The 27,946-nt window shown below is 35.0% G+C and overlaps 3 protein-coding genes across 9 annotated transcripts; 2 read left to right on the top strand and 1 right to left on the bottom strand.

Moving 5' to 3' along the window:
- The first annotated feature begins 1,369 nt into the window (after positions 1-1,369).
- LOC128859165 (transmembrane protein 198) lies at positions 1,370-11,159 on the top strand. 2 transcript variants are annotated; one of them, XR_008454104.1, is made up of 7 exons: positions 1,370-2,243; positions 6,854-6,956; positions 8,018-8,280; positions 8,350-8,514; positions 8,665-8,964; positions 9,027-9,828; positions 9,885-11,159. XR_008454104.1 is itself a non-coding variant. In XM_054095928.1 (6 exons), the coding sequence occupies exons 1-6, from the start codon at positions 2,145-2,147 to the stop codon at positions 9,204-9,206; spliced, it is 1,110 nt and encodes a 369-aa protein (XP_053951903.1). In that variant the 5' UTR covers positions 1,370-2,144; the 3' UTR covers positions 9,207-11,159. The 2 variants fall into 2 exon arrangements, 1 of the variants encoding a protein (XP_053951903.1); XM_054095928.1 differs by having other exon boundaries at positions 9,027-11,159.
- A 1,696-nt stretch (positions 11,160-12,855) lies between these two features.
- On the bottom strand, positions 12,856-22,499 carry LOC128859164 (caspase-8). 6 transcript variants are annotated; one of them, XM_054095924.1, is made up of 8 exons: positions 22,287-22,498; positions 22,040-22,102; positions 21,224-21,979; positions 20,956-21,166; positions 20,760-20,893; positions 20,310-20,461; positions 20,004-20,172; positions 12,856-13,579 (listed from the first exon to the last, which is right to left on the bottom strand). In XM_054095924.1, exons 1-7 carry the CDS (start codon positions 22,389-22,391, stop codon positions 20,040-20,042), a joined length of 1,554 nt encoding a protein of 517 aa, XP_053951899.1. In that variant the 5' UTR covers positions 22,392-22,498; the 3' UTR covers positions 12,856-13,579; positions 20,004-20,039. The 6 variants fall into 6 exon arrangements, with proteins under 6 accessions (XP_053951899.1, XP_053951901.1, XP_053951898.1 ...); XM_054095926.1 differs by lacking the exon at positions 12,856-13,579 and adding an exon at positions 15,536-15,676; XM_054095923.1 differs by lacking the exon at positions 12,856-13,579 and adding an exon at positions 16,269-16,481.
- Positions 22,500-24,928: 2,429 nt separating this feature from the next.
- On the top strand, positions 24,929-27,089 carry LOC128859162 (zinc finger protein 420-like). The gene is made up of 5 exons (XM_054095918.1): positions 24,929-25,250; positions 25,313-26,079; positions 26,145-26,437; positions 26,505-26,704; positions 26,756-27,089. Exons 1-5 carry the CDS (start codon positions 25,074-25,076, stop codon positions 27,053-27,055), a joined length of 1,737 nt encoding a protein of 578 aa, XP_053951893.1. The 5' UTR covers positions 24,929-25,073; the 3' UTR covers positions 27,056-27,089.
- The last annotated feature ends 857 nt before the right edge of the window (positions 27,090-27,946 follow it).

The following is a 27,946-nucleotide window of genomic DNA, read 5'->3' on the forward strand; positions in this document are numbered from 1 at the left end:
AAAAGTGCAAAATGTAAAAAAATACTTAAATTGACAAAATATTGATATATAAAACTACAGAAATGCAGCTCGTATAGCTTCGAAAAATAAATTAAGAAAAATACTTAAATTAATAAAATATTTTTTATATGGGGCATAGGCTTAGAAAAACAATAAAAGCCATTTAAATAAATAAAAAATAATAATATATTTAGAAATACAAATAAATTCAAAATAAAAACTTGGAAGCTACCCGATGGCCCTGGCAGCCGGTGCTTTAGATTTGAGCAATTATTTATAATTGTTTCTCTTTAAATTAATAAAATGAAAAATATAAAACACATTGAAAAGTAAGGAAAAATACTTAAATTAAGAAAAAAATATTTAAAAAGGCTTACTCAGAAAAGAACTACTAAAAACAATAAAAACGGGCAATACAAAAAGACAAAACATCAAACATCTTAATTTGGAAAAAAATGTGTTATATACTAACATAAATAAATAATTACCAAATATGTACTTCCAAGCACAATAAAAAAAATTAAATTAAAAGCAACGGCTTTATAAAAATGTGAAAATGGAAAATATGAGCTTGGAAACAGGATATAAAAGACATAAATAAAAAAATTCCTATAACCTTCGAGTACTAAATAGGGGCAAGTAAAAATACTGAGAGTCCTTATATAATATTATATAAATTTGGCAAGAATTTAGAAAAATTTAATTTTTAATGAAACAAAATTAATAATCTCAGAGATATCAAATATTATGTAGTTCTGAAAAACAATAAAAGCCCCTAGAATTAAAAAAATACGTTTATAACTCTCTAAATACGAAGGATAGACATTAAAAAATAAAATTTTGAAGATATTTACAGCAATAATTCGGAAAACCGCTAAAAAAATTATTTTCCCACATAGATCTCAAAACAAAAAGTGTTTATAACCACTGAACCATTAAATACGGATATAAGAAAAGAAAATTCGAGAGTACGTACATATATACATACTCGTATAAGTAATTTGGCAAAAAGTCTAACAAAATTGATTTATAACCGCAAAAAATCCACACAAAAATCTTAAATAGAAAAAAAATAAATTTATAACCTCCGAACCACCAAATACTGATGCCCGTCCAAATGTTAATAATTTGGCAAATGTGAGAATATAAATTTATTATTGTTGTATCGATATGTGCTTCATAATAGCAAGGAAACAATCAACAACCACTAAAAACACCAACTTCAAGGCATACCAATAACAATTACAAAAGTAACTAACAATAAAGGAATTTGTGCTTGCCTAGCAGCTATCGACAGCGCCATTTAAACGGCGCGCTTTGCCGCTGATTCCACTTTTTGGTTTTATCATTCGTTCATTTACTCCCTTTGTTACTCTTTAAACAATTCCTTTTTCACATTCGTTCAATTTTCGTTATTTAGGGTGGAAAATGTGCCACTGACCGTACCACAACAAAAGCGAATTGTTCCTGCAATCGAGTCGAAGGCGTACATGTAAAGGAGTTCGTTTGCAGTCGCAAACATTTATTACTCGGGCAGGAAGTGTGTGCGATAAAAAAACAATTCAAAATGTAAATGAAAAGTGAAATGAAAAGTTAATGAGCTGAAAAAAATGCAAATGAGAAAAGAATTGAGCGATAATATTCCCATAATCAGAATACGCACATTAATATGACATTTTCACTGAAAATTTCTTTTTATAAGCCGCCCACCATACAAAACCATACTCAATAATAAAATTAAATATGTATGTACATTAAAAATTACGTTTATCAAGTGAAAGGTGCTGAGCCAGCGTATAAAACATATTAAAAAGATGACGGGTTTACCGAAATCTTCATTCGCTAGAAGCGCCAGCTGTAGCAGCGACAGCAACAATTTTGCATAAACATAATAAATATTTTGTAAATATTAGCTTCACTCGCCGCTGTAGCGCTGTCGCCGTCAACACCATCATTTGCTCTTCACGCTCACGTTCGCGCATACGCCCTGTTCAATCGAAAAGTGGCTGTCACAGTCGGAGTCAACATTGACGCCATCGCTGGCGCTACTGCATCTTTTTAGTTGCTGAAAGCAGGCCAATTGCTTTGGCAAACAGCAAACGGAAAGGAAAACACACAGCAACAACAACTATAGTGACAAGAAAATGCATTCTGTGGACTTGTATGAAAATGAGGATAAACGACGCCACGGCCACGATGACACACGCGAATTGCAGAATTTGGATTGGCCCTTCTTGATAAAGGTGAATACGTATGTATGTATGTACTTACATATGATTGTAAGCGAGTGTGCCAACGAGCTAACGAACGAGCGCAATTAGGCCATGACCTGGCCACCGCTGCAGTGGCAACGCGTATGTGTGTGTGTGGGCTTACATGCATGCACTCACTTCACTTACGGTTTGCACGCTTGCATGCATGTTGCGAAAAGTTTTTCTACTATCAGCTAGGGCACAGCAGTGGAATTAAGGTTGTGAAAAAAATATTAAAAAGAGTTGGCAGCGTAGGTTGAAAGGATTAGACACTTTTTGATCTCTACAAAGGCAGTTGACTTATTAACTTTTGGGCTCAGTGCTTGCTTGTTTTGCCTGAATGTCATGTGGAAATTCAAAAGTAGACAAGCATAGTCATCTGTGTGAATGAATGGGAAACTACATATTTCTCAAGCCCCACGGCCGTAAAATACGAGACCTTTAACTTGAAGAAAAAGTTGATTATATATTCTTAAAAGAACTTAAACTTAAACTTGATATGTTCATCTGCCGATCATTATCAATGGGCTGTTATGGTGCGGTATGGTTAACCATGACGCCGACTAAAAACCGTGTCATTTTGTCACTTCCCTAATATATTAAATTTGTATAGGGACATTTTAATGAAGCAGAAATATCGGTCGCTTTTTAGAAGAACGACATAGCTCAGAAAATTAAAAATTCCAGAAAAACAGATTAAAAGTTATCAATTTACGATGCCTTCTAAGAAGAGTAAAGGGTTTAGGGATAGTCAGAGGGCCGAAAAAATGATGATTTTCAATACTTTTTTTTTGCTAGTCAAATGCTTTATTTTACAAAAATAAAAAACATGGCATTAATACATCATGTTTCGACTTGACTTTACCAAAATAAAAATTAGTAATTGTTCAAGTTTTCGCTGTTGGTATGGAGCCTGTTTCTCTAGAAGCCCCTTGCGGTGATCATCACAAGATCTTGGAGGTTCATCTAAAATCAATCGGACGAGAGAAATTAGTTTTATTAATAGATAATCTTGTGTCTGATCGAAGATTTTTTTCAAAATTACCAATATGGCGGCCTCAGGAAATATTTTTCAGTTTTTAATTGTTTCAAAAAAATTGAAATTTTAGAAAAAAAAATCCTTCGATCAGGCACGAGTTTTTTATGTTTTTCAAAAGCAGTATACATATTATTGAAATCTGCCAAGCCGTTTTTAAGTTACAGTGATCACCAGTTCAAAAAACATAGTTTTGAGAAAAACTCATTTAAAGTTTGCGAACGCTCCGAAGCGCACGAGCGGCCTTTGATAATTGTTGAATAACTCAAAAAGTATTTGTCGGATTCACTTTCACAAATTTTCATACAATATTTTTCAGATATTATACTTTCAGAAAATGAACAAAAATCCAACTTTTTGAAAATTCTGACTACCGCTAACCCCTAAAGGCACGGTTTCATATAATGAGGCAATGTTAATAAATGTCGCCATGCATTTTTTGCACAGCAATACTTGCACAATTTGAATTTTTTTATGGGTACACTTTAAGATCTAACTTTAAAAATTCTCTGCCATATTATTGTGGGAATGCCCAAGTTGAGACAATAGACCATTTCCAACACTCTGTCGTGCAGCTTCCGCGTTACCTTCAGTGCGAATATTTAGCATAACACTTCTTCCAGGACGGGCTATTACATCCCTGTCCAGCTATTGCATCCTTGTCCTCAAATGGTGGCAGATGATCTTAAATTAAAATATTGGCGATAATTTTGGTGCCTCGTAGTAACTGATCGTTGACAAACCGCGAATTTTAGTCAGAATATTTCTTTATCAATACACTTCTTTATCTTATTATTGAATCTTCCCTATTACTTGGAGATTAGCAGTAAGTATCTTAATCTAGTTTTCCTTAAGCTCAGCATATGCTTTTACTTACTTATCTTACCCTGTAATTCTGGACTTACCCAACCGGACTGGCAAGTCATTTCTACATAGCTGGAAATTATTTCATACGTTCAACACAGATTCTGCAAGCTGATTAGTACGTGTGGGCAATTTAGTTGTAATTTAGAATTTGTAGGTCTTTGTGAAATTTTATTAAAATTTACACTACTAAACTTCAACCCAAACTTAAGCGGCCGTCGTAGCCGAATGGATTGCTGCATGACTACCATTCAGAAGAGCCCGGGTTCGAATCTCCGGGCATAAAACACCAAATGATAGACAATTTTGTTTCTAATAGCTCCAATGGCAAACCTCTGACCTCATAAAAAACCATCTGCCGTTGGGAGTCAGCTTAAAACTGTAGGACCCTCCCACAAATAGGAGAAAGAGCTCGACCAAGCATCCATCCAATAAAAGGGTGTAAGGGCCAATCACATACAATATGCATATAAACCTAAACTGTATCTCATTGTGATAATTTCTGGCAATAAGAGCTCTAATTACCACTTAGCAGTAATTTTGACTGGAGGGTTAAGTATGAATCAAAATATCTGTATGATTATTTGAGAGCAATAAATTCGTAATTGTTATGTCCCCGGAACAGTAACTCAGCTTTGTGTTGGACCCACTTCAGCTACAGCTGATAGCTTCGAAAGCCACACAAGTGCCAAAAATGCGGAGCAAAAAAGCAGAACTACAAAGCGATGGTAAAATTCTCATGAAATGTGAAAGTGATAAATGAGTTGCAGAATTGAGCGAACTGCAAGGCATTCATTTCACTTCATTGTATGATGCGGGTATACGCGTCTGTGTGTAGTAGTAAGTGGTTCTTTTCAACGGCTTCTTTACATGCATATTTTTCAAATGCAGTTCTTATTCCCATTGTTTGCTTAGCGATATTTGTTTTTTGCATACTTTTTGCCAAACATAGCGAATTTGCCTGCCCAAAATATTTGAATATATCTGAGCACATAGCCATGTGCAGTGGTACATAATATTATTACACTTACTATATTTCCGGCACGTTGTTAAATTTACTGCATTCTTTTCATCATGACTTCACAAAGGAGGTAATCAACTCGACAAATATTCGGAGGATAATTTCTTTGCCATTTTTTTTGTTTGATGTTATCTTTCTATTTTACATTTCTTTAAGCAACCGTGCTCCTTTTCACCTATAGAGCGATAAGTATAGGGTTATCCAAACAGAGGTGTTATTTTGATATTCAAAGAAAAATTCTATTTTTTAATATAAATGATCGGATGTTTATATCATTATAAAGAGGAAGGTATGCCATTAATAGTGGAAAATAACATCAGGCAAATTACCACCACGACCACGCTTACAGGAAAATATCCTTTTCATGAAATTTTCCATAACCGAATTGCAAAGTGGCTGCCCTATGTCCTCGATAGCCTCACTAATTCCATCTTTGAGGTCTTGAATCGACACTTTTTAAGAATTTTTATTCCTTTTTTCTCACGATTTATTTGTCTCGCTGAAAAAAGTAAAAAAAATTATGCTTCCTTCAAAAAATCATTCAGGTTTTCATTGCAACAAAACTTTTGCCTCCATGACTGCTATACATTACATTTTGCTAAAACCATTGTTTTTACAGTGCTAATTTTCTTTCAATAAATAAATGAAGAGCGCCACACATTTTTATTATATATTTGGCGATATTTTCTCTTTTAATTCCAATTTTGTTTAGACACTTTTTGCCAATGTAGAGTTGTAAATGCGCTTCTACATACATACATTTTGACTAAAAATTGAATACAATTTTTTTGCATTACCTATTTTTTGCTCTCACTGTGGTTATTAGTGTTCCATTTATGCTATGCTAACGGCTATTTTAGCTGATGTTATTGTTGATTCTTCTCTTGTAATATAAGTAAAAAGTTGTTTCTGGTTTTTTGTTTTTTAGTTTAAATACTCTTCCCACATACATACATATGTATATTGATGTTGTTTACATTGTTGTTGGCCACTTGCGCTGCTGTTAGTGCTGCTATTCTCGTTGGATGATTACGAAATTCGAGTGTGCTCCGCCGACCTGTTTGCAGCAGGCGATTACTCTTGCCATAGGAATTGACCCATTTTTCTTATGTTCTATGTTGCCAATGTGGTCGTCGCTTGTTGTTTTCGTCCTCACCGCCAACTTTCTCGGCGCCAGCAATCAGCAGCCACCAGTTACTAGCCTACTATTATTATTGTCATCTGTTGTTTTTGTTGTGACTGCTGTTGGCATTTGCTTTGAATGCATTTAAATGCGGTTATGACGTACTCCTTACCACTTATGTGCATACAACGCGCTACTTAGCCCAAGTAATTCTCAACGACGCAGGAAAAACGCCCACACTTCATGCGCGTTTGCTTGAAATTTTTTAACCTCCACCCGGGCACCTTTCGCCTATTTACACAAAATTGTTGTTTTTTTCGATGTAATTTTTTTGTTTGCTTCTCAAGCTTTGAGTTAAAAAGAGGTCGATGAAGTGTGGATAAGCTTTTAATTTCAACCATTGCAAGTGCAAAACTCTCGATTTTATTGATACCATGTCAAGTTGATTGATTTAGTTTTCAATTATGAATGTGCACGTGGTGCTCCAAGTTCTATTGTAAATTGTAAAATTCCAATTTTTAATGGGTTCCTTATGTTTTGCTTTTCAATTTTTCCAGGGTATACTCGAGAGTCCATCATGCGCGACAACTACACCTGACACCTTGTCCGCCTTGCTATGGACAATTACTGCGGTTTTCGGTATCGTTTATGCGCTCCTCGGTAAGTACTGCATGCAAACGCAGTCACTGCCAGGCATTGCAATATACAGCGGGGAAATCATATTTTAGAATATAGATCTGTGGGTTGTGGCTGTGTTTTTGTTTTCTTTTTCTCGGAGTGGTTAATTAAACTAATACTGATTCGACAGGATATCAAATAGCAATACAACCTAAATCAGCTTAACACTTTCCACCTGTCAAACATCAAATTGCTGGGTTTTAAAGCAATGTTTAAATTATTAATTAAAGGCCATTTTTTAAACGTTGAATAAAAAAATTGCATATCATAATTTATTAGTCCAAGGCACAATTTTCTAAAATCAGATTAGTTGTTTTGTCAAAGTCGTCTAAAGCTCATCAAGTTTCCATAGAAAAATGCTAGGTGTAATATTTAAGATAAACTGCTCACAGGGTAAATTTCTTATCAATTTTATCCGGCGGAAGCGAACTTTAATGATCCCTTTCAACGAAGAGGACGAAAATTAAAAAAAAAAATTGTTACGTTTTTTGTCGATTTTCTCAAGAGTGAGAAAAAAAGCTAAAATTTGTTAAATTGTATTATCATTGAAAACTATGGTCAATCCAGGATGAGTGAACTGAATTTGACGCGACAAAAAACACCTTCGCATCGACCACAGATTATGAAACAACTTAAAAGTGCAAAACGTCATAAATTTAATGGAAAAGCCATTGTTGTAGCCGCTAGATTTAACCTCGCGTCGTTTTTCTTTTTCCAAATCTGAAACCCGCTCCTAGGTATTTTCCCCCCTTGGTCCTTTCAGACCTACTCTTTATGCCAGTTCTTCATTATTTTAGCAAAACATTGCAAGCTTACATTTATATAGAGCCGAAGGTGTTTACACTAGTGCTCCATTTCAATGTAAAGTAGTGGATCTCCTCTACTTTTCTTATATATAATAATAATACATTTATATACATATAACTTGACGAGCTTGCCAACACAAACTCCAACAAAATAAAGTTTTATCACTTTTTCTTTTTATTCTTCTTGCCAATTGACTTCAGGAGTACTTAATTTCTATATTTCTTATCGTTCCCAAGGTTATCGCTGCCTACGCGCTGTGGGATTCCTAAGCGGTCTGCTCGTCGGTGCCAATAGTATTTTTATTTTACAGGATTTTCAAATAACACTACTTGGCAAACCGGCAGATTCGGCACTAGCCATCGTAGCGGGTCTCCTCGGCGCGGTCATTGGTTCCACATATCCGGTGGCGTCGGTGCTAATCAGCGCATTTGCAGGTGCACTGGTTGCTGGTGCAGCAATGGCTGTATGCGTGGCCACAATGCCCGATAATGAGTTTGGCGTGAGTGTAGTTGTACGTAGTATGTACGTAAATAATCATAATTAAACACTTTTCGCTCTAAATTTGCAGTACCGCGAAATTTATGTAGCTGTTGTGGGTGGCGCTGTCATTTGTTCTGTGCTGACGTTGTGTTGTGTCAAATATGTGACAATACTAACATCGAGTATTGTGGGCAGCGCGATGATTATAGCGTCCATCGATTTTTTCATGCATAGTCTAGATACGATAAATTGGGTAAGTGTCAGCGCTGAAGGTGATCATGCGTAAATTAATTACGAGGAAATATTTGTGAAATAAGTAGGCAACATAATTTCATAATTAGTTAGATATAACTCGAAATACTCTTGAAATTGTATTCCTATTTTAACTTTATCCTTTCTTAAGATTTTAAATATGAAACCGAATCCCTCGCCACCGCCTTGCTATGGCGGTATTTTAATATGCACTTGGCCGGTTGCCATCATTATTAGCATAATGGTACAGTGTTTCATCACAGCCTGGCGCGTGGATCATCGAAAGCGCGTCTACCTGCGACACCATCATCAAATGGCGCGCTGTGGCGCAGCTGGCATCGGTGCGAATAGAATGAGTGGACGACCGCGTGAGACGCGCGAGGAGGCAAGCCAACGCAAGTACCGTTATCTATATCAGGTTCGCACAGCGCGTGGCGATATTATTTCGCAGGTTTGCAAAAATCTTACCCTCATACATTCACATAATTTACAACTCTACCCGAATAATTGCAGAACTTCGTGTCGGCACTGCAGAAACGAATACAGCTAGGCGGCACAGAAACGCCGTCGGAGCGCTCCATCAAAACGAGTTCGAACGAGCGTAATACATTTCGCAGCGATCGCACACACTTCACCACCATACCAGATTCCGAAATGTGCGATAAAATCGAAATTGTGCGCGATATAGGATAACAAACAAGCAACAGTTACATGTAAAGTGTAGGTGGCAGCAAAGCGCCACATGTGAATTTTAAAAGGCAAAGGAAGAGAAAATGCGGAAATAAATGAACGGAGTTGAGCGGATGTTAGTGCATTAGTCAGCGGAAATCGCTTTCATGCATACTCGTAGGAATGTGAAAGAGATGAGTAGAACATGCTTGTAGCCAACTGAAAATCGTGAGAGTGTTGTGTATGTTTTCGAGGCGATCGCTAAGCGAATATGGCGGAAGTGTAATGATTGAATAGGCAGCCCTACTAAAGTGATAAAATGTGACAGTGCATTTGAAAGCGAAAATGATGTGTGTAAATAAAATTTGACAACGTTGAAAATGCTCGTAATAGGAAACGTATACATCCATAGAAATGTATGAAAGTGATAAGCAAATAAATAAAAATTGTTGGTTTCGCGCGCAAAATTAAAGTAAAAAAACGAAGCGAAAGCATTAAAATTAAATAACTTAACATTAATCGAAGGATGATAAATTACAAGGCTTGGCCAACCGAATAGAAATTTGGAGAGTAACCTTGGCTGTTACGTCAGAGGGATTTGACAGCGACAGAGAGAGGCGAATGAAATGAAAACAAAATGTGTAAAGTGAGGTTAATTGAATACATTTCCTAGCCTAATAAATTACCAGGTTTGGCCTTCAGCTAGGGTGAAAAACGAAATTAAGCGAGTAACTTCGGCAGCCACCTCTCCGGGCACTCGGCAGCAGAATTCATTTCACACGTATTCACATACTCGTCCTATCAGTCGTTCTTCAGTCGGCAACGAAGCAACATGAGCAAAGACCGTATTGATTTTTTTGTACAATAACAACATAATCTAAGTTTTTCCGTAAAAAAAAAACCGCTGTCATGACTCCGGTCTGATATTGGCCCCACCTTCTGATTTTTTTTCACTAACGTTGTTCAGGCGGCAACGAAGTAACATGGACAGTGGTTGATTTTCTCGTACATGACCAACACAATCTCAGTTTCTGCCGATCTTTGTTGTAAACGAACCGCTGTCACACATCCGCTGCTACGTCAGCAAATCAGCCGGTTCCTTCAATATCGCTAAGAGCCGGTTAACGGTCTGATGTTGGCCACTACTTCTGTATTCTCTCCACCTTGAATTTAATGCATGTGAAGAGAATAAATTACACACATAGAAATTGCGAAACAACATGTTTTTACGAAAATTGCACGCTACCAGTTTTGTGAAGATAAATGATAAATAAATGGTATCTTATTTGATATTCATTTCAAGTACAAGCAAGTTAATGACACTAGTTTCTAAGTTCCTCTTTGGTGAGTGCAGACAAGTAAAAATCATAAGTAACTACTACTCAACATTACCTAAAACTATGATGTACAATAGGGAGTATCAGGCTTTAACTTACAAAGTAATTGATTTTTGTTTTATTTTGTTAAACTAGATATTTTAGCATTAAATTAGTTTAAGTGTTTACTTTCATATGCCAAATCAATAAATCACCCAAACTTAATGTGTGCATAGGTGATTAAAAAATTAATTAAATTTTTTTCTATTCGATATTTTATTCATGGGCATAAATAAGAAGCAGAATTGTATAAGAGAAAAATATACATACATACATATGTGCATTAATCCTGATTTCCATAGAATTACGTACATAATTTAATGTGCATAGGAAGCATTCCATTGGGATATAAATCACAACTAATGGTGTGATATTTTCGTGCATATGATTTTATTATATTTCCTTTTGAGCGGTAAGCCTTGGCAACTAGTTCTGCTTTTCTTTGTAAAATTTGTAAATAATTTTAACTCGAAGTTCAATTCATGAAGTTTTGCCATTGTTCTGATTGGCTCAGAAAGTGATAAGAAAAACACGTTTTCGTTTTTGGTCAACAGTGATCAAACTTGGAACAGAGCTTTCTAATTTTTTTTTTCGGGATAGACTCGGGAAGTACAGCACTCAGACACAATTAAGTCCATTGCACTGCACGTGGATTCCCTTAATCTTCTTTAAATCTACCCGATCTCCGAAGAAATCTGAGTAGATCTTGCCAAAGACCTCAAACCTGACTCAAACGAAGGCGGGGCAGATGTACAGAAAGTGGTCCACCGTCTCATCCTCCTCTCCACATGCTGGGCGGAGTGATCTGTCTGAGATGCCCGCCTTTTCCATGTGCTTTGCTTATAGAAAGTGGGCCATCATCAGTCAAACCAGCCTCCTACAGACCCCTCTGCTTAGTGACAGGAGGAACTGCGACGAAATTTTAACCGCTGTCTTTTTAAGGTTAGTAATAACTGAAAAAGAGGTGAATGCGATAAAACTATTGCCATCTATGTGTTAGACCCGGGACTTTTCAGCCCATGTGTTATATGCTCATTATTTTCATGTGGAAATTACATTAAAACAGTATTTAAAAATTTTTTTATTTCATTGCCTTTAAAGCTGGTGATTTTGATATAGTTTGTAACCTGGCGCTACACTCCAACCGAAATTAAAGTAAGTTATATCTAACTAGTCTAACTGGCGGCCGCCGTAGCCGAATGGGTTGGTGCGTGATTACCATTCGGAATTCACAGAGAGGTCGTTGGTTCGAATCTCGGTGAAGGCAAAATTAATAAAAACATTTTTCTAATAGCGGTCGCCCCTCGGCAGGCAATGGCAAACCTCCGAGTGTATTTCTGCCATGAAAAAGCTCCTCATAAAAATATCTGCCGTTCGGAGTCGGCTTGAAACTGTAGGTCCCTCCATTTGTGGAACAACATCAAGACGCACACCACAAATAGGAGGAGGAGCTCGGCCAAACACCTAACAGAAGTGTACACGCCAATTATTTATTTTTTTTATATCTAACCAGTGGTAAACTGTTGGGAGAGTGTACACACAGCATACCAGTTCAATTAACCTAACCAAACACTAGTTCTGCAGGGTTGCTTTAGGCATTCGCATAAATTCTGAAACAATGAATTTCACTGCAGGGAAATTATTTAACATAATGCATGTGTGTATGTATCCACCGAAATGTACCTATGTGTTTAACTAGGTTCATTTGAACGCGACACTGCCAAAAAATAAATAAAGCCTTTTTTTAATTTAGAAAAGCATAAAATACTCGCATTGGCTAGAAACACTGCCCGGAAAAAATGGAAAGTATTAAATTAAATTAAAATTTTATTGTTTTTTTAGTTCACAATGTTAAAATTAAAAACAAACTACTATATACATACATATGCATGTAGAAAAAACCTACACTATTTTAGAAAAAAAAACATGCAAAATCTTATAATGGTAGTGAGAATTTATTTATACTTTTCTGAAAGAGAACAAAAAAATATGTACGTACCTTCTAACTTTTGTTAAACTATTAACTCTACTACTAAATTGCACGGCATATCTATGTTATCTCTCTCTTTATGCAACAAAACTACTCTATATGATTTTTTAGATATTTGTGTTACTTAATAGACAAAAAATAAATATTCATATTTTTGTGAGTTACAATGTAAGTTCATACATACATATGTACTTATTTTATTGAGCCTATATTTCACTAAATACGATGCTGTAAGTGTTAAGAATAAATGCTTGTAAGAAGGCAACCTAAATCTCAAATTAAAAATTCTTAAAAACTAAATATTTCAGTAATTACGTGCATAGATCTAAAACTTAAATATTAAGTATGCAAAATTTAAGAACTAATAATAAAATGTGTCTAGTATTTCTGCAAATCTTCAGGTAATGCAGTTCGTAACACTAAACTACTTCCATACACAAAAGTATTGTCAAAAAAAAGAAGGTATATAATATAAAAAATATATTCACCGTCGTATCGACGCATGTTGATATTTCCGATAGATATCAATGGTTACTTAGGTATGGCTTAATTAATAATTTAATTGAAAATCGGAAATTAGGTTAAGTTTAAGTAGCCTCCCACGACATTTCAAAACTTGTATCCTTTTTTTTTTGGTACTTTCAAAAGCTTAGACAAGTTTTAAACTTGAGAATATTATTTTTAAACAGATTTTTTAGTTGATTTCCTCAAATTCAATACTAAACACAACAAATTTAGGTCAGCGGCAAGGTACACATCTTTGAATGTATCTCTTTTTAAAAAATGAATGGAGTGTCTCTAAGCACAAAAAACCGAAGAAAGAAATTTTTTTTAAATGGACTTTTTAGTAAACACACAAGTACTCATTGTGTGTAGTTACACATAAGAAATATTTATAACTCTGTATGTATACCAATAATATTTATTACAAAAAATATTTAACGTTAACACATTTTCTTAACGAATTACAAAAATTATGAAACACAGGAGCTAGTTTAGGTTTGACTTTTCCGCTCCAAAATATTTAATACCTAAAAATTAAAAAATGAATTAAAAACGAAAATATTGCAGAAATTAGCAAAAAAAAGAACAAAAAACAACACAAAAAGTGAAACAAAATAGAGATGGGCGCAAAAACGGCAGTACAAAAGGAATTTGAAATAATTCAGTTGTGCGTAAGAGTAGAAGAAAGAAATGCATTAAAAGTGAACACTAAAAAAAAAATTATCAAAAACCAAAAAAAAAATTATCAAAAACTAAACAAAAAATTATCAATAACAAAAAAAAAATTATCAAAAACAAAAAACAAATTATAAAACAATAAAATTCAAATAACACTATTTTTTTAATGAGAAAAATTTAGCTAATTAAAATTTGAAATTAAGTAATTTTAATGTAAAACTTAATTTAATAAAATTATTTAATTTGAAATTAAATAAATTTTTTGAAGAAATTAATCAAAATAATTTTTAAGTAAATTTATCAAATTACCTTTTATAACTTTCACCAAATAATTTGGATAATTATCACAATAATTTTTTTAATAAGTTTATCAAATTAAGTGTTTTTTTAATTTCAACTAATTCGCTTTTTTAATATTAAATATATGTTTATAATTGAATTGATTTTTTAATAACAAATTTTTTAAATTTTAATTTGGATAATTAATCACATTAATTTTTTTAACAAATTTTTCAAATTGTGACTTAAGTTTTCAACTAATTCCCTTTTTTATGGTAATATTTATGATTAAATTTACTTTTTAATAACAAATGTTTAAACTAAATTACTTTTACTACTTACTTTTTTTGTTTTTGTTTTTTAGGTTTGAACTAATTCAATTTTTTTATATTAATATTTTTATTTAATAAATTACTTAATAATAAAATTGAATTATTTGTAAATAAAAAAGAAATAAAATGTCAGAAACCATGAATGTGCGCTATCAAATTAATGATTTTGAAACCGCGATAAATATTTATTTATTATTATTATTAATTTATTATTATTATTAATTTATTATTATTATTAATTTATTATTATTATTAATTTATTATTATAATTATATTATGTTACTAATTTTAATCTATTTTAAAATATCATCATGTATACCCACAAAAATAAAGAAATAAAATAAATAAAGTATTTTAAGAACTTGTAAACCAAGTTAGTAATCATTACTTACCTATGAATTTAAAGTACGCATATTTAAAAAACTGTAAATGGCTTAAAAATTTAAGAAAAAATATTTTTCTAGCAAAAAACTAATATAAATACAAGGAAATAATAATAACAGTTAAGCAAAAGAAAAACAGAATATTTAAATTGTGTAAAAAAATTAATAATTCAATAACAATAATAATATGTACAAAAAAATACAGCCGAATGCGAAGAAGTAGCAGTTTGAAGAGTGAAATTTGCAAATAGAAATAAATATTGAAAACGTAATGTTATAATATTTACATATTGTATGCAAATTACAAAAAATCAACTGTAAAATTGTGAAAAAGAAAAAAAATTATTATTAACTGGTGAATAATAATTTGACTATGAGCCAATTTTTTTAATCATTAAAAAAATTTTAATTTTTGCCCTTTGGGTGCATTTGACGTATTACAAAGTCACGCATTTATTTGACTAAATTCGCGCATGACGTTCTGTTACGTCATTGGAATGGCGGCAATATTGAACACGTCCGTTCTTGTTTATTTGGGAGTAATTTGTATCAGTGGCAACAGAACAAATAATTTCAGAATTGTGGTGAACCCTATTTGGCATACACAGCCCCATAATGGCAAAAATGGAGAATATGTGTATATTTTACCGAAGTGATAGCGGCAGTTTTGAATAAAGTAGTGATTTTGCTCAATGTGATAAAGACCTTTTTAGTACAGTGTACTCTCTCTCAAGGGGTTATATACAGTTAGAAGGCCGAAAAGAGCGAATTTTCCAGAATTTTTTCAGAGAAAACTTTTACATTTATTGTTCTAAAAATTGGTACACATATTATGTTATCTTTTAATTGTATTTTAAGACTTAGTATTAGTAAACATTTTTATTCTGATCTCCGGGAGCTCCTCTCAAAAAAGACGTTTTGCGGTGATCACTATATGTCTGAACTGGATCCTCTGAAATTAAAAAACCAAACAAACAATAAAGTAATGTTGAATCTAGTAATTAATCGAAGGAATAAGCAAAATTTACCAAAATTTCGGCCTTAAATTGTTTATAAAAAAATACATATTTATCGGTGAGAAAAAATCTTCGATTAATCACTAAAAAATATATTTAAGAAGCTCGTGTTAAAATTTGAGACTAATCGGTTAGCCATTTTCGAGTAATGTTGGTCACCGGCTTTGAAAACACCATTTTGAGAAAAACGCGTTTAAAGTACTTCCTTGTACTTTCAAGCACTCTGAAACGCCTTTTCAAATTTGGGCGTAACTTCGAAAATATTCACCGGAACGAAATTAAATTTTCTGTGTGTATTCTTAAATATATGTACATTAAGAAAAAAAAAAATCGATTTTTTGAAAATTCTAACTGTATATAGCCCCTTAAGCGGAAACCTAAGGGACTGAAAAAAGTGAAAAGCTTAAAAAATGTGTTAAAAAGTGAATAAAATGTTATGGGAGAGTTGTCCCTTCAAGAAAGAGGGCCCGTTGGAAGAGAGTGCACTGTAATCCTTTAATCAGTTTGAAAAATATTACACGCTTCAAAATTATTAATAATTTGCTTTTTATTATAAAATGTTGCTCCAAACGCAGAATTTCTATCAAATAAATGTGTACCCAAAGTGTTCGCTTGCTTGCAGAAAACTTTATTTATGTTTTGTTAAGAATTTTTTTTAATGTCCATAATAAGTATATAAAAATAAAAAAAATTCTGAACTTAAAAATATATGCCGCTATGAAAAATTGTGAACCAGGGTTACTAAAACGAAAAGTGTATGAAGATAATTTAGTAAACTTTTGCTATAAAAATATATAATTTTGTAAGGACAATTCTATTTACAAAATCACAATTTAAAAAATAAGTTTAAAAAGAAATCTTAATTTTAGTTACAATAAAAAGCTAATGAGCTAACTAAAATACATACATATATAAAGGGTTTTCCAATAAGAGGTGTTATTTTGATATTCAAAGAAAAATGCTATTTTTAAATCACAAGATCTCGGTCCGGAAACATTCCCCGTAAAAGATCAATGGTTTCGTTGCTTCTGTGGCACATAGCGCCGTCTTGTTAAAAATAAACGTTGTCTAGATCAATACCATCCAAAATCGGTCATAAAAAATCGTTAATCATCTCTCGATAGCGCAATCCATTCCAAAATAACACCTGATATTCGAAAATTCTTTAAATAACAAATGCATAAAATGGGCAATCGTTCAAATAATCAAATAACGAAAAAATTAAAAAAAAATTAAACGGATTTAAAATCTTGAATGGACACAGGGAATAATTAAAAACCATCAGAAACAAAAAAATTAAAATAATAATAATGGAACAAAATTAAAATATTAATTATATTTAATATAATACAGTACTATCTCGATAATCCGGACACGCGGTAGTCCGGTCACATCTATAATCCGGACAACTGCATAATTCGGACAGTTTAACATTTTTTACTCTATAATCCGGACATTTTTCAAATTTGCTTCGCAATATGTACATACATATGTATTTTAATTATTAGTTTGCTTTGTGAGTTTTTCGTAAAATAGCAGTACTTTAACAACAATATATGTATACGAAATGCAACAGCATAAATCACGCGTTGTGTTTATTCTTTAGTGACAAACTGAATTGAGTGGACATTATTATTATGAGCAGTGGAAAATTTAATAAAGGGGCTCATAAAACCCTTACTCTTCAGAAAAAATGTGAAATTTTAGATCTCCTTGATAAAGGAAAATCATTAAGATGGTTTGAAACAGAATTTGGTGTCAACAAATCTACTGTTTTTGACATAAAAAAGAAACGTGATGCCATTAGAAAATTCGCGACTAAATGTGAAATGAAATAGTACATACTAAATAAAAAAAATGTTTGATTATGTACAGATGTACATAATGGACTATGAATAAGTTCGTGCGGTTTTTTTTCGAAATTTGAAACTTTATTGACGTAAAATGGTTACAAATTTAATATTCAAAATATTGTCCATCGCTTACTACTACTTTTTCCCATCTTTCTGGCAATTCACGGATTCCCTTTGTGAAAAATTCGGTCGGTTTTGCCGCAATCCACGAATCGATCCATTTTTTGACTTCATCGTAATTACGGAAGTGCTGGTCAGCCAGGCCATGTTGCATCGATCGGAAGAGATAGTAATCGGATGGCGCAAGGTCTGGACTATACGGCGGGTGGGGTAGGACATCCCATTTGAGCGTTTCTAAGTATGTTTTGACCACTTGTGCAACATGTGGCCGAGCATTGTCATGTTGCAAAATAACTTTGTCGTGTCTATCGGCGTATTGCGGCCGTTTTTCTCGCAGTGCTCGGCTCAAACGCATCAATTGTCGTCGGTAGACATCCCCCGTAATCGTTTCATTCGGTTTCAGTAGCTCATAATACACAACACCCAGCTGGTCCCACCAGATACACAGCATAACCTTCAGGCCATGAATATTCTGCGCCGACGTCGATGTTGAAGCATGGCCAGGGTATCCATACGTTGCCCGACGTTTTGGATTGTCGTAATGGACCCACTTTTCATCGCCAGTCACAATTCGATGCAAAAAACCCTTTCTTTTGTGCCGTTGAAGCAGTTGTTCGCATGCCATAAAACGGCGTTCAACGTCTCTTGGCTTCAATTCATACGGCACCCAATGGCCTACCTTTCGGATCATTCCCATGGCTTTTAAACGTTTGGAAATGGTTGATTGATCAACTCCCAAAGTTTTTGCAACCTCTTCTTGCGTTTGAGCCGGATCTTGATCGAGCAATTCCTCCAATTCGGTATCCATGAACTTTGGCGGCGCACCCTCGCGTTCTTCGTCTTCCAAGCCAAAATCACCACTTTTAAAGCGTGCAAACCACTTCTGGCACGTTCGCTCAGATAGAGCATGCTCACCATAAACTTCCACCAAGATACGATGACTTTCGGCTGCTTTTTTCTTCATATTAAAATAATGAAGAAGAATTCCCCGCAAAAACACATTATTTGGCACGAAATTCGACATTTTCAAGTGTGGTAAAAATATTGTTGTTTACGCTTCAAATAAAAAACTTATACTGACGTTTGTGCCTTACGACAGTAGCTCTCCAATGAATGTTTGGAAATGTGGATCGATGGAATAATAATCAAGTTACGCCATCTGTTGTAAAACCGCACGAACTTATAAATAGACCTATTATTATTATGTAAGTATGATTGTACTGTATTTAATAAAACTATTTATGTACATACATATATCTGAATTGCGTTATGTTCATTTCAAAAAAACAACGTTTAGTTGAAAAACAAAAATCATCTATAATCCGGGCACCCCCATAATCCGGACGACCCCTAACATTAAGGGTGTCCGGATTATCGAGATAGTACTGTAATTATAAAACTAAAAAAAAAATTATAAAAACAGGAAAACAACGTAATTTTTTTATTTATTAAAGTACATAGATAAGTGTGTACATATATTGAAATCTTCGTTTGAAATTTTAAATTTCAACAAATCCAATGCCAAAATTTAATAAAAATTATATCACTAAATGCTAAAAAATTGTACATTCAATACAAGTATTCATAAAAAAGACCGTATCATTTACTATAAAATAAGTAGATTATAAAACTAAAATGTGACATGCGCCAATACATAATAAAGCATATTATATTACAAGAAAAGAATTTTCAAATGAGTTTCCTTTAAAATTTCGCAATATAGACATAATTTGCAGAGCAAAATTAAATTAACAAATCACATTAATTTTTTATACAAATAATTGCCAAGTCATTAAATTATAGTTATTTGGTCATATAAAATTACTTCAAATAAACAATTTTCTTATCAATGCTTCATTGGTATCACAAAAATTCAAATATTTATTGTCTTATATATGTACATAAATACATATTATTAGAGAGGAACAGAAAGTTGGCAATTACATACAAGGCTCCAAATATTTCATTTCCATTAACCAGGATTTTTGTTAATATTTTCTGCTGTCATTTAATAAAATTTGACCTCATTTTTTATCAACATATTTTTAAAATAAACGATAGCATAAAATATATAATCTGTACAAAAGCTATAAACGTATATGCATACTAAATATAATTACAAATTGATTAAACATTTTGTTTTTTACATAACGGCGCTTATTTTTTCTATATAAACAGCTACAACTAACTACAACATCAAGAGTTCTGCCAACCTTTGCTCCACAAAGTCATAATTAACATCATCATTAACATCAAAACAATAAGATTAAAAAGAATGTTTTTCACTTACTTCAAGGTACACCAGTGGTTGCTCAGACATATGTAGTTAATTGCGCCGCGGTAAATAGAAAAACTTGCGGAGCGTGTTGCTAGATATGGGCATCATTACTTCATTTTCGTTGCCGCGCCGCTCGCTTACCTTGCGGTTGACAGCTATTAGAATGTCGACAATGTGGCGTCTGCAAAACGTGAAATATATATATATAACTGAGATAATTATTAAGTAACTAAAAACAGTAGCAACTTGATAACTTGAAAACTTTACATTTTTAATTTTAGTTGTTAGTTCAAGTTATCGAGTTCCTACTGTAATTACCGATCGCCAAAGCGCTCCACAGCATTGCACAATTCTTGCACAAACCATGTGCCATCAACCGTATGACGCATTGCGGCATAGCCGGGTACAGTGGACATAGCTTTAACCATGTCACCGAAACGATGCGGCGCTACATTAGTCTTGCGCTTCTCCTGTAAAGTATATGAAGAGAATAAAAAAAAAAGCGAATTAAATTTGTATTCAAATGCAACAGAAACAAATGGCGGAGATCAGCGCAGAAATAACTTCATTTTCATCAAACATAGGCTCTGAAACCACAATGTCAGCCGCGCAGTTATTAGGGCCATCAGCGAAATCGACTACTTTTGCTTTTTGAAGTTAGAGTTAGTTTAGAATAGGCTGTGCTTTGTTTCTTAGTGCCATTCTGTTTCAATATTTTCTATGATTTTTTCCTTTTCGGTGCATATATATTAATTTTGATATCCTTACATTTATTGGTGATTCATCTTTCTGGCACGCCTGTATGATAAGTAATTTTGGCTTTCCAAATAGTGCTTCACCGGTAATTATATGTTCGATTTCAGCTATTTCTACGGGTATGCTATTGCTGCCATAAACGGATCCTACATATATGAAAAACAAACGCAACTAACAACTGTCATGCCGTAATAAACGATGCACATACCGTCAATGCCATGCGATAGTATACACACAATCAGCGAATCAAATTGAAAAGACAGCTTAACAGTCTCCCTTATGCGATGCATTAACTCGATATGCGTAAGATTTTCGAACTCTTGTGCTCTATAACCGAAATCGGTAAAAACTTTCTTTAAACGTTCTTTGTCCACATCTGAGCCATGGCGCGGTTTCAGTGGCTTTTCCGGTAGCAAATGCTATAAATTTTATTAATTAAATTTGAATTCAAGTAATTAATTTAATTTAATTTTTACTTTTAATTTGGGGTCGGGGTCCCTTTGAAAAATAAGTTGATTGATTATCAATAGAATACCCGCACTTTCCCGCCGTACCTCATATTTTTCATTCATCGTTAAATCACAGCTGCGCACAGAGGAACAGTCATTTGCATACGCTTGAACTGACGTAGAAGTTTTCGCAGGAATACTCATATTGTTGTTTTCAGTCGCTGCCTCCATGTTATCCGCACTTATATGCGCATTATTGCTAATGCACTGCTTATCGGCATTATTCATAATTGTTTCGATTAGCAAGGTTTTTAATGCATCCAAGTCGCTGAATTTGAAAAATTCAAGCAGCACATCAACATCCGCACCATTTGCTACACGATCCCCTAATGTAATAATGCGGCGTGAGATCCAGTCTAGCATAAACATTTCCAAGTATGCAAAGTCATAGAAACGTAACAGCTCTTCGGGACGTTTACGTTGCTCATTTACGCGCAGCACTAGCTGTCCGGCTTGGGCTGGTTTCAGACGCTCACATACACGATATAATGCTTTCAAAAGTGGGTGCACATGCAGACTCAGTTCGCCAATGTGTGGTAGATAGTGTTGATGCAGTTCATTCCAATCGAAGCCCATCCTACGCAACACTCGCCGAGCTCCAATTATAGCCAAAGCCTCTACTAGTTGAGCGCGCCAATTTCGTGGATTTACACTTATGTATTTGGTGAGCAAATCGGCACCGCCGCAGCCACCACCCTTGTGCGTATTGGAAAGTATAAGCAACTAAAAAAAAAACGATCAAATAAGTTTTGAATTTTCAAAAAAAAAAAAGTGCCAATTTACCTTTTGTAGTGCGAATTCGGCGTTCACTCGATCATCTCCAAAAAGTAGAAAGCCTAGAGATACCTGTTGATTGCAATAGTAAATGCACATTATTAGAAATTTCCCAAATTTATTCATTTATAAGGTAAATTTTTATGATAATTATGGGTTTATAAATTAATTTACATGGGAAAGTCCAAGGTAATTAACCGAGAAAAAATGATTTTCCCATTGATAACAAAGACTTGACATGCTCAGCATAACTTACTAATTCGTAGAAACACAAATCCTTTTCGACATATTGCAGGTCTTCTACATGTATATTATTTAATTTCGAAACTAAGTTAAAACGTTTGCATCCCTCAGATGCCATTAAAAACGAAATAAAGTGAACAAATTGGTGAAATAAAAATGCACTAGTTAAATAAATTGCAACGATCAGAAATATTACATTCAGTGATGGGCAACTGCGAGATGTTTTATTCGATTGCCTCGATTGTTCAAGGATCTGATGGCGGTAGATGTTTTCTATCGTCGATAATTGTTAGTCACGTTACGGTATACAGAATACCGAAAGTGGCGCTTTCCAAACACCGCTACTTATTTAGTGAGAGAGAAGAGAAGTTACTTGTTTGTGAACTGACAGACCACATTTTCAGTAAATTTTTCTTAGCCCAAATATATAACCAGTATATGTATTGCTATGCTTCTACGTCTATAATTCACACTCTACATGACTTCCCAACTCCTACCTCATTTGTGCGTTTAGAGTCAAGTAATTGTACTTTCTTCTAGCGAGCGTATTGTGTGAAAGGCTGAAGCCCACCGTCAACCAACTGATTGGGCCTTATCAGTGTGGCTTCAGACCTGGAAGGTCTACCATCGACCAAATATTCTCAATACGCCAAATCTTGGAAAAGACCCATGAAAGGAGAATCGACACACACCATCTTTTCGTCGACTTTAAAGCTGCATTCGACAGTACGGAAAGGAGTTACCTGTATGCCGCGATGTCTGAATTTGGTATCCCCGCAAAACTAATACGGCTATGTAAGATGACGTTGCTCAACACCAGCAGCGCCGTCAGAATTGGGAAGGACCTCTCCGAGCCGTTTGATACCAAACGAGGTTTCAGACAGGGTGACTCGCTGTCGTGTGACTTCTTTAACCTGATGTTGGAGAGCATCGTACGAGCCGCAGAACTTAATCGCTCAGGCACAATTTTTTATAAGAGCGTACAATTGTTGGCGTATGCCGATGATATTGACATCATCGGCCTTAACAACTGCGCTGTTAGTTCTGCCTTCTCCAAACTGGACAAAGAGGCAAAGCGAATGGGTCTGGTGGTGAACGAGGACAAAACGAAGTACCTCCTGTCTTCAAACAAACAGTCGGCGCACTCGCGTATCGGCACCCACGTCACTGTAGACAGTTATAATTTCGAGGTTGTAAAAGACTTCGTCTATTTAGGAACCAGCATTAACACCGATAACAATGTCAGCCTTGAAATCCAACGTAGAATCTCTCTTGCCAACAAGTGCTACTTTGGACTAAGTAGGCAACTGAGCAGTAAAGTCCTCTCTCGACGAACAAAACTAACACTCTACAAGACTCTCATCATGCCCGTCCTAACGTATGGCGCATAAGCGTGGACGATGACAACATCCGATGAAGCGACGCTTGGAGTGTTCGAGAGAAAGATTCTGCGTAAGATTTTTGGACCTTTGCACGTTGGCAATGGCGAATATCGCAGACGATGGAACGATGAGCTGTATGAGCTTTACGACGACATAGACATAGCGCAGCGAATAAAGATCCAGCAGCTACGTTGGCTGGGTCATGTCGTCCGAATGGATACAAACGCTCCGACTTTGAAAGTATTCGATGCGGTACCAGCTGGTGGTAGCAGAGGAAGGGGGCGGCCTCCTCTGCGTTGGAAAGATCAGGTGGAGAAGGACTTGGCTTCACTTGGTGTGTCCAACTGGCGCCGGTTAGCACGAGAAAGAAACGACTGGCGCGCTTTGTTAAGCTCGGCCAAAATCGCGTAAGCGGTTATAGCGCCAATTAAGAAGAAGAATTGTACTTTTTCACGATTATTGAAACTACTCCAACTCGCTCATTTTTATTGCAATCAGCCTATTTGTATAAACAGTTCTGTATTTTTGAATTTTTTAAAAATATATATATCGATTGTTCGTAGGTTATTTATTTATGTAGCAAAAACAAAATCATTTAAAATTAATTTTGCTTAGCACATTTAATACTAAGAGAAAAAAACCAGCCAATTATAAATTGAGTACAAATTTTATTTGCTGTCAGTTATAATACGTTCACATATAAGTAGATGATCTACTTTTCGAGCTTAACTGCCAATCCGTAATTAAAAAGCGAGATTTCCCATACAAAATTTCTCTCCCATAATCTGAGAAAATAAAATAATCCCAGATAATAACGATACTTTTTGAGATACAGCCCTGTGTTTTCTGTGTTATCGATAATTATTATTACGAATGTAAGGAGAAACATCAAAATAAAAACTAAATGAAATGGATACTGGCAAAGAAAACAATCGCACAATTAAATTAGCTACTCCTTCTCCTTGTATTTTCTTCATATACTTAGTAATAATTAAAGACACCAACAACACCGAAATCTTCCACCAAAATAATTTCTATGAAGAAAAACCTCTGAAAGCAGTATGGACAGCTGATTGTCAATTTCGCAGGTAATCTGCCATATGTGATCGGGTAGGTTAATTTGATGGATTTATTGGTAATTAATGCATATGTGAACGTATTATTAGTTGTTGTCATAATTGCATTTCATTGTGAACTGCTTTACCATTTTCATTCGACTTTTCCTGCAAATATGTTTTGTTCGTAACGGTTCATATTTATCGAAGCAATTTTTCTCATCGAATACTCAATTCTATTGACGTTCTGCTTCAGCCTTCTATTCGCTAGCGTTGAAAGGAGAGGAAACAACAATTCTATCCTTTTATTCTTGGACAATTTGTTTATAAACAGTTTGCTATTTAGTAATTATTTTAGATGTAATGGCCCAAGAGGAGGAGGTGGTAAATAGTTGTCGGGTTTGCCGCAGTCCTAATCAAGACGGTGACTATGAGTGTTTGTACGCAATACAAGTGGTAGAAGAAGGTGATCTTATGCAGTCGAACACATGGCAATTGACGGACACGGGGAAGTTGTATGAAGACATGCTCGGCATTCAGGTAAGGAGGATTCAGTGGCATTGGAGTGAAACAAAAGCTTATAAATCTGCACACCCTATTAGATTGATTCATCAACACTAGAGGTGTACCCACAGTACCTCTGCAATAGTTGTGATTTACAAATGCGCCTATTTCGAAAATTGACGATGAAGGCACGCAGAACTCTAGAAGAATTGGCAAATATATACAAACCTATAAAAAAGGATACCTCCTTTCAGCAGAAGTGTGATACAGTGCCACAAGAGGCATTGCATACCACTAGTCCAATTATACTTGGTGAAGAATTTCTCGAAAATGGCATTTCAGCAATGGACAATGAGGAAAACTGTGTCACAGAGTCCGTACTTTCGGAAACCATTCCAACAGAACAAACCCAAAATGATTTTGATTGCGACAAACGGCAATCATTCACGCCGATTACCAGAGACGCTGAGACATACCTACAAGAAGTATCGTGCGCTGAGATAACGCCAGCGGCAGAGGAATCAAATGACGTTCTAAATGAATTACAAGTAGTGGCCTTAAGAGGGAGTGAAAAGCCATATTACGTAGCTGATACTGACATCGAACCATCGAATGATACAAAAGAGATAGAATTCGTATCGTTATTTGATGAAAATTCTATAGAAGATGCACATGATTTGAAACAGGAGTCAGTCGAGTTCTTCGACGTGCATTATTTGGAAGACACGAATAGTAGTCTACCGATAAATGCACTAGAGAGACCAAAGGTTGAAGGCGCCTGCAATAGTGGTGGTACAAGGCGCGCATATGAATGTCAGGCCTGCGGATTGGAATTTTTGCGTCGCACAGATTTTCTGCAACATCGGTAGGTGCATGAGTAGCATTAGTGCATAAGTAGCATTAAAATTTTCGATTTTTTTTGTATTTCAGCAAAACTGTGCATTCCAATAAATTTCCGTGCCCCTACTGCTCAAAGTTGTTGCACACCAACGATGCGTTACGCGTACACTTGCGTCTGCATGGTGGTCAGCCGGCCCACAAATGTGATATATGTCAGCGTACTTTCAATCAAAAAGTACACTACCGTTATCACATGGATCGGCATAATAATGTGCGGAATTTCAAGTGCACGAAATGTGGAAAGGCATTCCTGGCCAAGCACGATTTGACGGTACATATGCGTTCGCATACCGGCGAACGGCCGTACGAATGTGAGATTTGCGGTAAGCGTTTGGTACCATTTAGTTCAGTAGCCATAAATTTTCAGTTTCCCTGTTTTTGGTTTTCCAGGTAAAGACTTCCTCATAATGCAACATCTAAAAATGCACCGCTATTCACATAGTAGTAAATCATTTGAGTGCCATGAGTGCAATCAGAAATTTATTTCGCCTTCAACGCTACGCATTCACCAGGACACTATACACACTAGTGAACGACGCTTCCAGTGTGAATTTTGCGTAAAACGCTTTCGCCGAAAACATCACTTAATTGTAAGTTACCTCAAATTGTGCGATTTCAATTTTTACATTACCTGTTTTTAGGCGCATTATAAAGTGCATCAAAAACCCGAACGTACAACAAATGGTTTCGATGATTTGGTTGAGAAGGGTGAAGATAACGAAACAGATGGCTTCCAAATAGTGTCAGATATGCATGATCAACAGCTGGCGATGGAGGAAGACGTAGGTGGCTTTTTGGAAATCAACGAAGATGAGCACATCGATAGTATATTAGTTGTGGATGACGGGGATGATGACGCACAAGCCATCTATGGTACCGATTATGTGATAGATCTGACAGAAGAAAGTGGTGGCATTGCGTTTCAACGTGGAATGATGTGAAAATAAATGAGTATTATTTTAAGAAAGAAAAATCAAGATTGTTTTTGTGTTTTGAAAGGCAAGCATACAAGAGCTGCACGCCTATTGGAAATGGAAAGATATAAAACTACTGAATTGCATTATTGTCGAGACCGGCACATTCTTATTTTTTTGCGAGTTCGATCTCGTTTTCTTAAGCTTACAACCTCAAGATCCTATCGTTTTCAACCCACCGCCAGTCAGTCTTGGGGCCACCGGAAAATATATCATGTCAAAGACTATCGTTCTACCAACATCTCTCAAAAATGTTGGTATCCTGTGTTATAGCAATCAAAAACCCAGTGCCGGTACTTGCTAATAGCAGTAGAAATGCCCAGATCTTCCTAGCGTTGAAAAGGGGAAATAGAGAAAGTACTGACCAAATAAGGTGCTTCATTCAGGACCGTTTTTTCTTGAAATAAAAAATAAAAAAAAAATTCCGCGCTGTTTTGTATTCAGTCCCCCAACTCCCCCCGCTCAACTTGAAGTGAACTTGACCATTGATGCCGATACTCTTTTGTCAGCGCTGAACTTCATTTGTAAATACAAGTAATCATATGACTCAATCAATTCTAGTTTTTCCCTATTTAAAATGTATTAAAAGGTCAATATAAAGCCGTAAACCATGAAACTTCCTTTTCCTTACTTCTCACTTAGGCCAACTTATGGTGTACATAACCGTTGAGCGATGATGCCCATTTGGCTTTTGACGAAATTGTTACGTGGGAGCTATTGACTTTGATTTCTCTCGAATAATTTAAATAAAATTCAAACAAATTAAGACTCCTCCGAACTCCTTCGCCAACGCGCCTGCTTACAAAATACCTACCTTCGTTTTCCATAGTTCAGTAGCTAATTTTCGAACTTATGAAA

The sequence above is a fragment of the Anastrepha ludens genome, chromosome 3 (genome assembly GCF_028408465.1).
Source record: "Anastrepha ludens isolate Willacy chromosome 3, idAnaLude1.1, whole genome shotgun sequence".
NCBI classification, from domain to species: Eukaryota; Metazoa; Arthropoda; class Insecta; order Diptera; family Tephritidae; genus Anastrepha; species Anastrepha ludens.

Bases quoted from the DNA above. Each gene is read 5' to 3' on its own strand.
- LOC128859165 (XM_054095928.1), top strand. From the start codon at position 2,145: ATGCATTCTGTGGACTTGTATGAAAATGAGGATAAACGACGCCACGGC. The intron at 8,281-8,349 runs GTGAGTGTAGTT...CTAAATTTGCAG, and splicing joins TGCCCGATAATGAGTTTGGC to TACCGCGAAATTTATGTAGC. The intron at 8,965-9,026 runs GTTTGCAAAAAT...GAATAATTGCAG, and splicing joins GTGGCGATATTATTTCGCAG to AACTTCGTGTCGGCACTGCA.
- LOC128859164 (XM_054095924.1), bottom strand. From the start codon at position 22,391: ATGGCATCTGAGGGATGCAAACGTTTTAACTTAGTTTCGAAATTAAAT. The intron at 21,980-22,039 runs GTAAATTGGCAC...TTTTTTTTTTAG, and splicing joins CCGAATTCGCACTACAAAAG to TTGCTTATACTTTCCAATAC. The intron at 20,894-20,955 runs GTATGTGCATCG...TCATATATGTAG, and splicing joins ACTATCGCATGGCATTGACG to GATCCGTTTATGGCAGCAAT.
- LOC128859162 (XM_054095918.1), top strand. From the start codon at position 25,074: ATGGCCCAAGAGGAGGAGGTGGTAAATAGTTGTCGGGTTTGCCGCAGT. The intron at 26,438-26,504 runs GTAAGCGTTTGG...TTGGTTTTCCAG, and splicing joins GTACGAATGTGAGATTTGCG to GTAAAGACTTCCTCATAATG. The intron at 26,705-26,755 runs GTAAGTTACCTC...ACCTGTTTTTAG, and splicing joins GCCGAAAACATCACTTAATT to GCGCATTATAAAGTGCATCA.